Raw genomic sequence first — 17,309 nt, 5'->3', positions numbered from 1 at the left:
ACATGCAAATGCACGTTCGCATCTTTCAAAGTTTGCAACTTGAAGGTTCGTATGTCGGGGACTTACTGTACTAGAATTCCCCTAAAAATTAGCTAAAGGAGTCTGTCAGCCTGAAATTAAAGGGCACTAGACAGTAACTCAAAACCATACGAAGAATAAATATCATAGGTAAAGGTAACTGTATAGGTAAATATAAAAGCCAATATTACTGTATTTTTGGGTTTTAACTCCCTTTTTTCTATATGATTTAAAAGGCAAGTTTATAAAACAATAATTATAAATCAGTGTTAATGGACACAGTATATAACAATGTAGTTTGTAACAATAATGAGATAAAGAGGGAGGGATGAAGATGTATAAGAGCAGAGTGTTTGTATGCTATTGAAGCTAAGTTGGCATTATTCACAGTAGGTTATTGTAAGATATTAATTTTAATCCTTAAGGTAATCACTAGGAAATAACTAAAAGCATACAGAAAAGGAAAGAGGAAATCAAAATGGTATACCACAATACAAAAATACAAAAAGAAGCAATGATGGAAGAATTGAAGAACAAAAAGCATGTAAGATATAGAAATACAGGAAATAGCTAAATGGCAGAAGTAAGTCCTTCCTTTTCAGTAATTACTTTGTTGTGTCAGTCCCAGCCTATCAGTAGTGATGCTATTGGCTAGGAATGCCTGAGGCACTCACTTCCTGTATTACTCATAGCTGTGATTGGACCGGTTCCTGTGGTTTATATTATGACTGTAGGATGCACTTCAGCAAGAAACTTTGAGAGAACTTCGAGGAACAAGATTTATTCCTCAGAAATCCTGAAGAACACACAGCATGCCTGAGGGCCACTCAGCCAGGTCTGGTGGAGGGGTGGGAGTGGGACCTGGGTCTGTGCCTTTATTACAGTCCATTGATGGGGTATCTAGGTTTCACGGGTTGACTCTTTATTGGCTAATGTAGAGCATAAGAGCTGGAATTAGAGCACAGGAAGGGAGAAGAGGGGTCACTCAAGTGGTCAGTTATCTAGGTTACCCAGGGCTCTCTGAAAGAAAGACTTTCATGGGTGGGAGCAGCCTAATTCCTTATCTGGTTGTTTTGCTAGTAGCTGTGTCATACAGTTGGCAGTATGGTTTTCAAGATGGATGTCTTTTGAAATAGGTGCCTCAGTAATCAAAAGCTTAATGTCAGGCACTTACATTACATACTTTAAATGTATATGGATTTTAAATTAATCCAAGTATGGATTAATCCAAGTATGGATTCATTATGCCTCTAAAATTAAAGGCATAATGAATAAAAAGAAACACATCCAGATCCTAGAAACTAAGCAATCTTGGGAAAGAACAATGTTGGAAGACCAATACTTCCTGATTTCAAAACTTACTACAAAGCAACAGTAATCAAATCAGTGTTATAGTGACATAAGGATAGACATACAGACCAGAGGAATAGAATAGAGAGACCAGAAGGAAACTCTCTCATAAATAGTCAAATGATTTTTCAACACAGTGTCAAGAACATTCAATGGGGAAAGGAAAATCTTTTCAACCAAGGGTGCTAGGAAAACTGGATATCCACATGCATAAGAATAAAGTAGGACTCCTACCTCATATCATATATAAAGATTAACTCAAAATGGATCAAAGACCCAAATGTAAGAACTAAAACTATAAAACTGTTCAAACAAAACACAGGGGAAAATGTCCATGGCATTGGATTTGGAAATGATTTCTCAGATGACACCAAAAATAACAAAAGGCAACAAAAAGGAAAAAAATAGATAAATTTGACTTCATCAAAATTTAAAATATTTGTGCATCAAAGGACACTATCAAGAAAGTGAAAAGACAACCCACAGAATGGGAGAAAATATTTGCAAATTAGATATATGATAAGGAATTACTAACAAGAATATATAAAGAACTCATAAAACTCAACAACAAAAAAACAAATAATTAAAAAACATGCAAAGGACTTGAATAGACATTTCTCCAAAGAAGGTATACAAATGGAAAATAAGCACATGAAAAGATGCTTAATATCATTAGTTATTAAGCAAATGCAAATCAAAACCACAGTGAGTTTCCATTTCACTCCCACCAGGGTGGTTATAATAAAGAAGACAGAAAAATAACAAAAGTGTTGGTGAACAGTTGGAGAATTTTGAACCACCATACATTGCTGGTGGGAATGTAAAATGGTGCAGTCTGGAATTTCTTCAAATATTAAACATAGAATTACCATGATCCAGCAATTCCACTCCTAGATATGTACACCCAAGAGAATCAAAAACACAAAACGTGTACATGAATGTTCATAGCAGCAGCATTCACAATAGCCAAAAAGTACAAAGAAACTTACTGTCCATCATCTGGTGAGTGGATAAACAAAATATGGTGTATTCATACGATGGAAAATTATTCAGCCATGTAAAGAAATGATGAACTGGTACATGCTACAACAGGACTGAACCTTGTAAATGTTATGCTAAGGAAAGAAGCCAGTGACAAAAGGTCACATTTTATATGATTCTACTTATATGAAATATTCAGAATAGGAAAATTTGTAGAGACAGAAAGCAGATTATTAATTTCCAGGGCCTGGGGTGGGGGGATAGGGAATAACTACAAATGGATATGGGGTTTCTTTTAGTACAGTAAAACTATTCTGGAACTAGATAGTGGTAATGGATGCACAGGTTTGTGACTATTTTAAAAATCACTGAGTTATACACTATAAATCGTTGAATTTTATTGTATATGAATTATGTTACAATTTAAAACTAAAGATTTTGGAGGAACTGTAATTCTCATAATATGATAACTTTGGGAAATAGTTTGGCAATTTCTTCTGAAGTTATATATGCATTTAACATATAACCTATCAGTTAAATTCCTGGATATTTACTTGAGAGAATTGAAGGTATATGTCAATACAAAGACTTGTACATGAATATTCATAATAGCCAGAAACTGGAAACAACCCAAAAGTCCATCAACATGATAAATGAATGCAAGGTGAATGAATAAACAAACTGTAGTGTGTTCATGAAAGGGAATACTACTCTGTAAGAAAGTAAGCAAACTACTGATACACACAAACTTTGGTGAAATTTGAAAACATTATATGGAATTAAAGAAGCCAGACACAGGAGAGTATCTGATACATGATCATATACATCATTTTTAAAATGAAAAAATAGTTTCCAAAATTGATACAATAAGAGGGAGAAAAGCATAATTAAGAAGATAGCCTGCTTCCTAAAATTTATTGTATAGCTGATTTTTCTCTACTTTTCAAGGCACAGATAATCCCTATGTTTTTATTAAGATGAAAAACTTACTAATAAATTGCATATGACATTGTTACATTTATTGATAATATAATCTTACTGTCACAATCAGACAAGGCTAGTACAGACGGGAAATAATAGACTCATGGATCTTAAGTTGGTTAGTCAAAATAATCACCTAGCTTTACTACTAAAAATTTTGATTTCTTGTGTGAATTGATGTCATGATAATATAATAAGCTAAATTCAGACCGTGGGAAAGTTTGGACAAGCAATCTAGTTTCCGTCAACAAAGAAATTTCTAGGGGAAAAATAGATGGAAAAGAATCTATGTATTAAATGAGATTTAAGGGATATAATAACCACTCTATAAATCTAATTTGGATTCCCATTTGAATAAACAAACTTTAAAAATGGGGCCAGAACTTAATGCTACTGAACTGTACACTTAAAAATGGTTAACATGGTAAATTTTATGTTATGGATATTTTATAACAATTAAATAAAAATTTTAAGTGGAGAAAATAGGATTATTTGAACAATATCTGAATATATTAAGGAATTACCATTGTTTTAGATATGATTATGCCATGTGAATTAAAAATTTTAAAGTATCCTCGTCTTTTAGAGATATATAATGAAATATTTACAGATGAAATGACATGATGTCTTACATTTGCTTCAAAATAGCCCTTGAAATGGGGAGTTAGTGGGGGTTGAGATGAAAGCGAATTGGCCATAGAAATTATTGATGGAAGATGCACACATCTGGGGTCGCTTTACTACTGTAAGTGTTAATAACCATCCATAATATGAAGTTAAAAATACACATTCCTGAGACCAGTACCAAGAGGTAATATTCAGTAACTTTGGGTTGAGTCTCAGGAATATGCCCATCTGTGGAACCTGCCATTCCCAAGTAATTCTCATGTGGGATGTCCACATGCCTCAACTTGATAAATACTGCTTTAGATTAATCTCACTTTTGAAACATAGATGCAAACATCTTAAATGAAATATTAGCAAATAAAACAGTGTATTAAAATAATCATATATAGTGAATAATTAGGGTTTATTCAAGGAATGCAAGGATCGTTCAATAATCACAAATCTATTGATACAGTCACGTCAGCAGAATTTATTAAGATAATGCTAGCTGCTGTAAAACAAGTGCAAAATTTTAGTGGTTTCACACAAGAAAGTTCCTCACTCTCAGATGATGCATGTTTTACAAGCTTCTTCTGAGCAGCTCTTCTCCAGGTGATGACTAGGGACCTGGGGTCTTTTTTTTTTTTTTAATTGGAGTATAATTGCTGTACAATGTTGTGTTACTTTCTGCTGTACAATGAAAACAATCAGCTATATGTATACATATATCCCCTCCCCCTTGGACCTCCCTCCCACCCCCCCACCCCATCCCACCCATCTAGGTCATCACAGAGCACAGAGCTGAGCTCTCTGGGCTCTACCGCAGGTTCCCACTAGCTATCTGTTTTACACGTGGTAGTGTATTTATGTCAAACCTAATCTCCCAATTCATCCCACCATCCCCTTCCCCCACTGTGTCCACAAGTCCATTCTCTACGTCTGCGTCTCTATTCCTGCTCTGCCAGTAAGTTCATCTGTACCATTTTTCTAGATTCCACATATATGTGTTAATATACGATATTTGTTTTTCTCTTTCTGACTTCACTCTATATGACAGACTCTAGGTCCATCCACATCTCTACAAGTGACCCAATTTCGTTCCTTTTTGTGGCTGAGTAATATTCCATTGTATATATGTACCACATCTTCCTTATCCATTCATCTGTCGATGGACATTTAGGTTGTTTCCATGTCCTGGCTAATAGTGCTGCAATGAACATTTCGTTAGGGGCTTCATCATCTCAGAATCCTTAACATCCAGGCTTGTGGACCAGGAAGACAGTATGAAAGATGGGATGGGACATTTCAGAGATAAGTCCTAGAAATGTACATATTATTTTCACACATGTTCCACTGGACGTAATCCAGTCTCATGGCCCTAATCTAACTGCCAAGGATGCTGGCAAATATAGTCTTCCTGTGAGTCCTGGAAGAGGAAGCTATACTGATGAACACCCAAACACTCTCTGCCACAGAGTAAAGAGATATTACACACAGAATTTCTTTCCCTTGCATATTCCACATCAGAAGTACAACTCTAATTCTGGTCACCAAATTCTAGTATTATTTCAGTGTCTCTGCTCTCACTTTGGATCTAAGGAAAAAGGAACCTGTAGCCTTTTAAAATTTTACTTATTGTTAAGAAGAGAAAATTCTGTAGTAGTCTTGATAGTGCTGATTTAAAGCAAATCCCTCATTTAAAGCCAAAACAAAAGAGCAATGACAAAAGAAAACCTTTAAGACTTTTTTATAAAGCAGTTTTAGGTTCACAGCAAAATTGATGGAAGGTATAGATTTCTAATATACCTCCTGCCCCACACATAACATAACGTCCCCCATTGTCAATATTACCCACCAGAGTGATATATTTGTTATAATTGATGAACCTGCATTGATACATCAGAATCACCCGAAGTCCATAATGTACATTACAGTTCATTCTTGGGTTTGGACAAATGTATGATGACATATATCCATCATTATGGTACCATTCACAGTATTTTCACTGCCCTAAAAATCCTCTGTGGTCTGCCTATTCATTCCTCTCCCCTGCCAACCCCTGATCTTTGTACTGTCTCCACTATTCTGCCTTTTCCAGTCTGTCATATAGTTGGGATCATATAGTATGTAGCCTTCTTAGATTGGCTTCTTTCACTTAGTAATATGCATTTAAGGTTTCTCCATGTCTTTCCATGGCTTGATAGCTCATTTCTTTTTAGCACTGAATAATATTTCATTATCTGGATATACCACAGTTTATTTATCCATTCACCTATTGAAGGACGTCTTAGTTGCATTCAGCTTCTGGCAATTATTTATTTATTTATTTATTTTGGGCTGCATTGGGTCTTCGTTGCTGTGCACGGGCTTTCTCTAGTTGCAGTGAGTGGGGGCTACTCTTCGTTGTGGTGCGCAGGCTTCTCATTGCAGTGGCTTCTCTTGTTGTGGAGCACGGGCTCTAGGCGCGTGGGCTTCAGTAGTCATGGCACGCAGGCTCAGTAGTTGTGGCCTGCGGGCTCTAGAGCGCAGGCCTCAGCAGCTGTGGCACACGGGCTTAGTTGCTCCGTGGCATGTGGGATCTTCCCAGAACAGGGATCAAACCCGTGTTCCCCCTGCATTGGCAGGTGGATTCTTAACCACTGTGCCACCAGTGAAGTCCCCAACTTTTGGCAATTATGAGTAAAGTTGCTATAAACGTCTGTGTGCAGGTTTTTGTGTGGACATGTTTTCAACACCTCTGGGTAAATATCAAGAAGCTTGATAGCTGGATCAAATGATAAGAGTATGTTTAGTTTTGTAAAAAAAAAAAAAAAAACAAACGGCCAAACTGTCTTCCAAAGTGCCTGTACCATTTTGCATTCTCATCAGCAACGAACGAGAGTTCCTGTTTCTCCAGTCCTCTCCAGCATTTGGCGTTATCAGTGTTCCAGATATTGGCCATTCTAATAGGTGTGTAGTGGCCTCTCGTTGTTTTAATTTTGTTTTCCTGTTGACATAGATGTGGAGCATCCTTTCATATGCTTATTTATCATCTGTATATCTTCTTTGGTGAGGTGTCTGTTAAGACCTTTCGCCCATTTTTTAAATCAGGTTGTTTTCTTATTGTGGAGTTTTTAGAGTTTTGTATATTTCAAATAACAGTCCAGTTCAGATACGACTTTTGCAAATATTTTCTCCCAGTCTCTGCTAAGGAGATAGGTTCCTAGAGACAACTGTTACAGGGGTTTTCTGATCACCAGAGTAGGGGATACTAGGGCACAATTGGAACGTTAGTTCCAGATTCCCCAGTTTCTGGATTGCAGCGGAGAAAGCTGTTCCCTTGGCAGACCAGTTTTGCAAAGTTGTTCGGGGAGTCTTCCTGGTAGCCCAGTCTGGAGCCTCCTCCTTCATCTTTCCATTAAGTTTGTAAAGCACTTAATTCCTCAGATTAAGCTTCTTGCTGCTTAAAATAGCTAAAGGGCTTTCTGTTTATGAGACTGAATCACAGCTGGTATGACTGTTAGGTGAAAAATGCAGGCCATTGAACACTCTGTCACTTCCTGATGGCAAAGCTAACCCAGGTTTTTATGTCTTTCCCTGCCCAATTCTGTTGACAGTAAAGAAAAATGAGGAGGAGAAGGTGGAAGAGTGGAGGAAGAAGAAAAGTAGTTGATAGCTGCACCATTAAGTAGGGCATAGTGCCATCATTGGAACAAAAACTTTTTGAAAATTCTGAAACATATTAAGCCAATGAGATCAAATTGAGGGACATTAATGATAGTGATGCCAAATACTCAATGCAAACAAAATAGGGCTCCCAAAAGCTCTCTGGAGTGACTGTCAGTTCTGAATATCTGGGCCAGTAGAAGGAAAATTGAAGACCTTCAGTTTGAAAACTGAGAGGGCCCTAGACTTGGATTACTGTTCTTGACATTCTCCTCTAGGCTTAATTTTGCTTGGATTACTTGTTATATAAAGTGAGTGGTCTTACTGGACATGTTTCTAATATGTGAAATAAGGACACAGTGTTTTAAAATAGACCCAGGATTTTGTATATATTCAGGTATGGTGAAGCCAACAGATCAGGAGATAATTATTATTATTATTATTATTCACAGGTCTCAAGAGTAGGGGGCATGCCCCACAATGCAGGGCCACACAGGGAAGCACCAGTTGGTCAAGAGGCAGGAGGAGGGAGAGGCTAAGATGGATATGAGCCTTTATGTAGTTTCTGTGGGAAAGACGAGCTAGGCAGGGTAAGCAGACTTAGGATTGGCTAGTTGGAAAAAATTTGGCAGGCTCTGGACCGTAGTGTCTATCTCTAATTGTCTGGTACCAAGCCCAGGGGATGATTTGGGCAGGGGGATAGTGGCTCAGCCCAGTAAAAGAGGTAGTTGAGGGACTGGGCTCTGGATTGGTTGGTTTGCATTTGAGGACTGTGCTTTCTGGTGAGTGTTTGCTGTCTTTGGGAACTAGCTAGCTCAGAGAGGGGCAGTCTCTCTAGGATCAGGAAGACCCCAGATGCCAGAGCTGAATCTAGTAAGTCCCCTACATACAAACCTTCAAGTTGAGAACTTTCAAAGATGCCAAAGTGCCCCTGTGTGCCAGCTGTTGTACTGCACTACTGTACTTTTCAAGGTACTGTACTGTAAGATCAAAAATGTTTTATTTTTTTGTGTTTGTTTTTTATGTATTATTTGTGTGAAAAGTATTATAAACTTATTACTGTACAGTACTATATAACCGATTGTGTTAGTTGGATACCTAGGCTAACTTTGTTGACTTACAAACAAATTGGATTTAATGAATGTGTTCTCAGAATGGAACTTGTTCATATGTAGAGGACTTACTGTACAGAAAACAAGAAAATATAGTTAATACACAGAGAAAGAAGGGGAGTAAATACTTCCAGGTACTTAGAGATACACAGTCAGTAACTTTTAACATACTTGCAGATATGTCAGAACCATTTGGATTTGCTTCATAAACTCAAGTATTCAACAGCTAAATCAAAGTATGTAAATTTTGAGATTTGTTTAACGAAGTTTTAAGGTTCTCTATAGATGAATAACTAGGTAACATTTATGAAAGGCTCATGGTGTGCTAGACACTGCCCTAAGAAATTTACATGTTTACACTTAATCCCGAACAATCCCATGCAAGCAGATTTTAGTTTTGTTCACATTGGGGGAAACTGAAGCTTGGAAAGATTAAATAACTTGCCCAAGTCCACGCCACTAGTAAGTGGGAGCTGGCACTTAAAGCCAGTTCAGTCTGACCTTGGAGTCCATACTCAATCACTCTTTCTCTACCACCTCTCTACCTGCAATACATTTATAACAATTAATTGCATATATTCACAAAGGCTTTGAACTGAAAGTCAGCTTAGCATGACAGTTAAGAGCATGTCAATGGGGATAGTAATAGTGCTAACTTTGTAAAGTTTTTGCAAGGATTAAATTAGTTAACACACTTAAAACAGCACCTAGCAACATAGTAAGCCCTCAATAAATGTTAGTTATTATGTATACTCTCCCTTTATTTAAGCCGTATATGAGAATTTGTTGACCCAATGTCTAAATAAACTCTCTATAGCTATGATTGACTTAGTCTTAAACAAAAATTAAGTCAGTAGCTAATTTCTTATACTTTACAATACCCATGATAAAGCAAATACCCGTATAAAAAGAGAAACTGGCATTGTAAAGCCGTTAATAGTTACTCTTTAAAGTGTTTGGTATGTACTAGCATTACATTCATTGCTCTAAATTATTATTGTATATGGGGATGGCCTTAAGAATATAACGATATTCTTATGTAATTTAATTTCTTTTTCTTAACTAGAGAAAAGCGGTTACAGGAATGGAAAGCTCTTAAGAAAAAACAAAAATTTGGGGAATTAAGAGAAATTTCTGGAAATCAGTATGTGAATGAAGTCACAAATGCAGAAAAGGATGTGTGGGTTATAATTCACCTATACAGATCAAGGTAATTACCATAGCTTTTTGCAAAAGGCTAATATACTAATTTTTAATATACGTATTTCTGGTTTTAATGTTGTATAAAGCATATAACAAAGATTAATCAAGAAAAATAAAGTAAATCAACCATACTTCAATTAAAAAAAGAAAAATATGGGCTTTCCTGGTGGCACAGTGGTTAAGAATCCGCCTGCCAGTGTGGGGGACACGGGTTCGAGCCCTGGTCCGGGAAGATCCCACATGCCGCGAAGCAACTAAGCCCGTGCGCCACAACTACTGAGCCTGCGTGCCACAACTACTGAAGCCCACGTGCCTAGAGCCCATGCTCCGCAACAAGAGAAGCCACCGCAATGAGAAGCCCAGGCACCACAACGAAGAGTAGCCCCCGCTCGCCACAACTAGAGAAAGCCCACGCGCAGCAACAAGGACCCAACACAGCCAAAAATAAATAAAGAAGAATATATGTGTAGAGTCATTGGCTTCAGGGATTAAATTAGGTATTTTAATATATTTTCATGTCTAATTTAAAGAACTTGTTATACTTCTTAGAAAAATAAGTACTTTTTGACAGTTAATTAAAAAAACTTATAGAAAATTTCAAACATACAGAAAAGTAAAAAGAATGATAAAATGAGCACCCTAAATACCAGCCAGGTAGATTCAACAATGAACATTTTGCCATATTTGTATCATTTTGTTTATATGTGTATGTGTGTGTATTTGTAGAACCATTTCAAAATAAATTACATGATGCTTTACTCTGAAGTACCTCAGCATGCATCTTCAAAATATAAGGGCATTTTTCTATATAACCATTTTCTTACCTAATACCCAGGCAGTCCTTACTCAAATTTCTCCAACTGACTTCAAAATCTTTCATAAATACATATATTTCTGAACAAGTGTCCAATCAAGGATCATGCAGTGCATTTAGATATATCAAGTCTCTTAAGTCTCTCTCTTTTTTTTTTTTGGCTGAGCCACATGGCTTGCAGGATCTTAGCTCCATGACCAGATATTGGGGCCACGGCAGAGAAAACACTGAGTCCTAACCCCTGGACTGCTAGGGAATTCAGCTCTTAAGTCTCCTTTAACTGAATAATTCCCTTGCATTCCCTTATTCCCCCAAAACAGATAATTTTAGAGTGCCTAGTTGTATTAAGTATAACCCATATGTCCCCAGGCCTCACCAGCCTGCTGTAACAGTTACCAGGAAGAGTGGACTTTTCCCTAACTCCCGGCCAGAGGAGCTGCTAGCTCCCATAGCTTCACACATCTCTCATGGAAACAGCCCCTCTAGCTTTTGGTCCCAGCCCCTCTGCCTGGGCTCCAAGCCAAATAAGAACAGAGGTCATGACAGTAGCCCTCATGTCCTCATCTCATTCTCTGTATAAAAAGTTCTTCTCTCTTCAGATCCTCAGAGAAATTCTGAACAGAGCAACTTAGGCAAATTAGAACCCTGCTGTTTACCAACTCACCAGTTTCTCAAACAAATTTTAATAGGACACCATGCCCCATAAAAGAAGACATTACTTTTATTGTAACTAAAAAGATTGATAATTAATTTTTGAGTAGTTTAAAGCCTTAAAAAGAATCAATTCCCATTTTACCTATACCACTTATATGGTAAAATCAAGTGTGTAAATGCTGCCGATTTTCATTCTTCACAAATAGGTATGAGGAACACTGACATTTATAATACTGGGATCTGTGTGTGATAAATGTTACATACTGAAGTGATTCACTGAATGTCTTTTCTGAGACCCATTCTGATTAGCAGAATAGATGTTAGTTTTGAATGCTCATACCATAGTATAAAATTTACTTTAATGGTTATATCTAGATAAATAACTAGTTTTGACCAATAATTCTCAAAAATTCATAAAAGAGGTTGAATGTGTTTTAGTCTCATCTAGTCTGTTTCAAACTGTTATGCTTTGATGGACTCAAAGAGTAAGAATCTGTTTTCATAATAGTTTAAGTATTTATGATCTTCTCAGAAAGTTCCTGGGGGGGCAATCTAAGATAGTTACATAAAATATGTGTTTTGGGGCTTCCCTGGTGGTCCAGTGGCTAAGAGCACACCCTCCCAACACAGTGGGCCCGGGTTCGATCCCTGGTCAGGGAACTAGATCCCACATGCTGCAACTAAAAGTTTTCATGCTGCAACTGAAAGATTCCACATGCCACAACGAAGATCCCGCGTGCCGCAACTAAGACCCAGCGCAGCCAAGAAAAAATAAAATTAGTTTTCTTGACATTAAGAAAATGTATTAATGTGTTGGTACAAAATTAAGAAAACTAATCTATAATCAAAGTTATAAAACAGAAAACAATTATTTGTGTTACACATGTTCTTTAGAAAAGTCTAGTTTTTAATAACTTTTTAATAATGTAAAGTATAACTGATAAATTTGTGTTTCTAGCTGCCTTCTAAAAATTTTACAGGAGGGTAAGAGTTTGTTTTTTAACTAGATTCCTAAGTTCTGTAATTTTAATGTCTCTTTGCCATTAAGTTTATAGACTCAGCCTGCTTAGGTTACCTTAAAGGGATCTAGTTCACTCTGGGCCAGTGAACCTAGTGGCTTAACTTCAAGTCAGCCTTGTTTTCGATTTTATTCAATCTTATGCCTGTGTCCAAGTTCTAATTTGGGGCTTCTACATTATTCCCGTACCCAACTGTATATTTTGAACCTCAAATATCATAACTAGGCCCTTAACTTGTTTTTGGATGTCAGAGGTCTCCCTTAGTTTTTACAGATCTTCTGAGGTTCAATTTTGGCCCTTGAACCCCAACACCAAGTCTTTTCCCTACCGCTTGCTGTCAGAACTGCCTTCAGGTAGCCACTTTCTCCCTGCACTGCAGTCTATTGTGCCGTACTCTCCTAATTCTGTACTTTTCACTGCTACCACCAATGCCCACCTGCCTTCTGCCATTAACACCACCCACCCCATAAGTGGGTCATACCACCGACTCAGCTCTCATTGTGATAGTAATCATAAAATTCTTCTAAATTAGATATTTGTGGGTGCATTTCACCTATTTGAGGGAAACTGAAGCTTATAAAGTATTTATGTCATTGCTTTGTGTGGAAAACTGATTTAAGTTAGGCAGTACATGTTTTTCTAATATTACCTTTAGTATGCTATCCACTAAAATAAAGCAATATCTAGATTTGTAGCAGGTTATACTTATCAGGATATATATGTATACATATATTCTGAAATGTAAATTAAACATATAATGCATTTAATTTGTTTTTCTCTTAGCTTTTTGTTACATAAATTGATATATAACATCTCTTAGTGTTAAGCTGATTTCTGAGGATTTTGTAGATGCTGGAGGTGCAAAGGCATATAAGGCATCTATCTCTCCCATTAAAGAAATTTCAGTAGAGGGAGACAATTAGATGTAATAATAATGTCTTTTAGGTGCTATGATTGAATTCTATACAGAGTAGAGTAAAGGCACTGAAGAGGGAGTAGTAAGTTCAACTCTTGGAGGGTGGAAGTACAGGACTTTCTGTGAAATAATTCTTGGTCTTGGCCTCAAAAATTAGGAAAAGATTCCCCGAGTTTACAGAGTTGGAGGAAGTAGACAGACTGAATGGGGTATTTCCGATGGGGTATGCAGCTTGAACAAAGGTACAGAAATAAGAGGGATCATCTTGCTTTAGAGGACCTTGAGTAATATGGTGGCAGGCAGACAGTAATGCTGGAGAGATAGGCAGGAGCCAGACCACAGAGAACCTTGAAAGCTACCCTGAGGAGCCCAGACTTATCCTGAAGGCAGTGAGGAGCCATTGGAGGATTTTACAATCAAGGGAAGGGCATTTGTTGCATGATGAGATTTTCCTGCTGAGCCAACTTTCTCAGTAGGGTCTAGGATGGGTTTGGGGAACCATGACTGGAAACGCAGAGACCACTTAGGACAATCTGAAGTTGCTCAGATGAGACAGGAAAGGAGGAAAGCAGTAGAGAAAGAGAGGAGAGGATAGGTATAAGATAAGGAGGTAGAATCAATATAACTTGATTACTTATTAGATATTGTAGAGGAAAGGGAGATTTTTTGGCCTGAGTGCACTGAGAAAATACAGATGTATTATCGTACAATGTATTATGGTATAGTTTAGATGAGAAAAGCTATAGATGAGCAGCTCATGAGCCAATATCAAAGATTACTAAATTAATGTATGTTTATATATGTCAGATGAAAATAAAATATTTAAGTTAAAATTATTTTTGTGTGATTCCCTGCTTTGACTTTTTTACCTTTGGTCCCGCTTTATCCATTTCTCCCACCTCTGGCAGCCACCAGTCTGTGCCCTGTATCTATGAGCTTTTTTTTTCTTTCTTTCTAGCTTCCACATATAAGAGATATCATATGGCATTTGCTTTTCTCTGTCTAACTTATTTCACTTGTCATAATACCCTTTAGGTACATTCGTGTTGTCCCAAAAGGCAAATTTTTGTTCTTTTTTATGGCTGAATAATATTCCATTGTATATATACCACAATTTCTTTGTCCATTCATCCACTGATGGACATTTAGGTTGTTTCCATATCTTGGCTATTGTAAATAATGCTGCAATGAATATGGGGGTGCATGTATCTTCTCGAGTTAGTGTTTTTTTTCTCCAGATAAATAACCAAAGGTAGAATTGCTAGATCATATGGTAGTTCTATTTTTAATTTTTTGAGGAACCTCTATACTGTTTTCCATAGTGGCTGTACCAGTTTACATTCCCACCAACAGTGCACAAGAATTCTCTTTTCTCCATGTCCTTGCCAACATGTTATTTCCTGTCCTTCTGATAATAGCCATTTTAACAGGTGTGAGGTGATATCTCACTGTGGTTTTGACTTGCATTTCCCTGATGATTAATAATGTTGAGTATATTTTCATGTACCTGTTGGCCGTCTGTATGTCTTCTTTGGAAAAATGTGTATTCAGATCTTCTGCCCATTTTTAAATCAGATTGTTTTTTTGATATTGAGTTATATGAGTTCTTTATATATTTTGATATTAGCTCCTTATCAGACATATGATTTGCAAATATTTTCTCCCATTCAGTAGGTTGACTTTCATTTTATTGATAGTTTCTTTTGGTGTGCAGAAGCTTTTTAGTATAATGTAGTCTCATTTACTTTTGCTTTCATTGCTTTTGCTTTTGGTGTCAGATTCAAAAAATCATTACCAAGACCTACGTCATTGCTTATGTTCTCTTCTAGGAGTTCTGTGGTTTCAGGTCTTACATTCAAGTCTTTAATCCAATTTGAGTTAATTTTTGTGTATGGTATAAGATAGGGATCAAGTTTCATTTTTCTGCATGTGGCTGTCCAGTTTTCCCAACACCATTTATTAAAGAGACTGTCCTTTCCCCATTGTATATTCTTGCCTTCTTTGTCATAAATTAACCATATAAGGTGTGGGTTTATTTCTGGGCTCCCTATGCTGTTCCATTGATCTTTGTGTCTATTTTTATGCAAATGCCATAATATTTTAATTACTATACCTTTATAAGACAGTTTGAAATCAGGAAGCAAGATGCCTCCAGCTTTGTTCTTTCTCAAGATTGCTTTGGCTATTTGGATTTTTTGTGATTCTATTCAAATTTTAGGATTATTTGTTCTCTTTCTGTGAAAAATTCCATTGGCATTTTGATAAGGATTGCATCGAATCTGTAGATTGCTTTGGGTGCTATGAACATTTTAACAAAAATAATTCCAATCCATGAGCACAAAGTATCTTTCATGTTTGTTTCTTTTTCAATTTCTTTCATTAATGTCTTGTAATTTTCAATATGCAGATCTTTCACATCCTTGGGTAAGTTTATTCCTGGGTATTTTATTCTTTCTGATGCAATTATAAATGGGATTGTTTTCTTTATTTCTCCTTCTGATAGTTCATGATTAGTGTATAGAAACACAGCTGGTTTTTGTGGATTGATTTTTTTTTATCTTGCAACTTTACTGAATTCTTTATTCAGTTTTTTTTTTTTGATGGCGTCTTTAGGGTTTTCTACATATAATATCATGTCATCTGCAAATAGTGACAATTTTACTTCTTCATTTCCTATTTGGATGCCATTTATTTATTTATTTATGTATCTTGCCTAATTGCTCTGGCTAGGACTTACAATATTATGTTGAATAAAAGCAGTAAGAGTGGGCAATCTTGTCTTGTTCCTCATCTTGAGGAAAGGCTTTCAGCTTTTCACTGTTGAGTATGACATAAGCTGTGGGCTGGTCATATATGGCCTTTATTATGTTGAGATACATTCCCTCTATACCCACTTTGTTGAGATTTTTTTTTTTTTAATTTGTGAAACAAGTTTAGCAAAATATATTGAGGATAAAAGCCAGAAACTGATAAAGAAAAGCCAAATTAAAAAATATACAAGTCTTCCCCCAAATATTGATAAGACCTAGCGCATTACCATTGATTTCAGTTTTCAGGGTTTGTTTAAAAATGGAGCAAGAACTCAAAAGTACATGTGAAGCAATTTGAGTGCAGAAATCCTTATTCTTCCTCTATCATTTATGTTTGTCTGGCCTACAATGAACTAAACTGCAATTTTTTTCTTAGTGGTTCAGCTTTATCAAGTTTTTCCAAAGCATGCATTTGATTTTCTTAAGAACTACAATGATTTTTGTTGTCCTATTTTTATTTATTTGTTAATTATAATAAAATGTGCAATGGGCATAAATAGGTGTAGAGGGAAAAAACAGACAAAAGTCCAGAGGGGTTACCACCTGCCTGGGGCATGCAGTATGCCCTGGCATGAGCCACTCAGTTAAAAGAGCTTCGACTTCAACTATAGGTGTGACAGGTTTTAGGAGTTGAGAATACAAAGGGGAATAAGATGCTTTTATGGTATAGTACAGGAGGCCAATTAAACATTATATATATATTTTGAAAGGACGTATAAAGTGTAGTACAAGAGAAAAAAGTACTAATTTTGTCTGTTTAAAGAACTTTTCCCTAATTAACATCAGTTCACACAAATATTTCTTTACACTGTTGTTTCAAATATGCTCTATATGAATGATGAGAAAATGCATACAAAGGAGAAATACATGTATCAAATTCAGTGTTTTTTTTTTTTAAAGAAAATACTGATAAAGATCAGATTTTTTTGTTTGTTTGTTTGAGGGAGGAGGGGAGATGAAGTTCATCCGCTGTTGATATCAGAATGGGTGAGACTGCCCAGTGAATGTGTCTAGAATTAGAAAAGGGTCTAGGACATAATTACAAGCAATATCTACATTTGAGGTATAGACAGAAGAAGGAAGTCAAAGGAGTAAAAAGGAAATTAATAGAAAGTGTTATCACAGAAGTCAAAAAAGGAGAACTCTTTAATAAGGGAAGTGAACAGAACATAGAGATTTTTTTTTACCTTTTTCATCTAG

At 36.4% G+C, this 17,309-nt stretch overlaps 1 protein-coding gene across 1 annotated transcript in view; it reads left to right on the top strand.

Moving 5' to 3' along the window:
* PDCL2 (phosducin like 2) overlaps window positions 1-17,309 on the top strand; it is a 47,961-nt gene that overhangs the window by 25,321 nt on the left and 5,331 nt on the right. The window contains exon 4 of the mRNA XM_079920348.1: window positions 9,760-9,903. Within this exon, the coding sequence (XP_079776474.1) occupies window positions 9,760-9,903 (144 nt within the window). The remainder of the gene's footprint in view (window positions 1-9,759; window positions 9,904-17,309) is intronic.

Source organism: Stenella coeruleoalba, assembly GCF_951394435.1.
Source record: "Stenella coeruleoalba genome assembly, chromosome: 4".
NCBI lineage: Eukaryota > Metazoa > Chordata > Mammalia > Artiodactyla > Delphinidae > Stenella > Stenella coeruleoalba.
The sequence above is the reverse complement of the archived record's forward strand: the minus strand, read 5'-3'. Positions and strand labels throughout refer to the sequence as shown.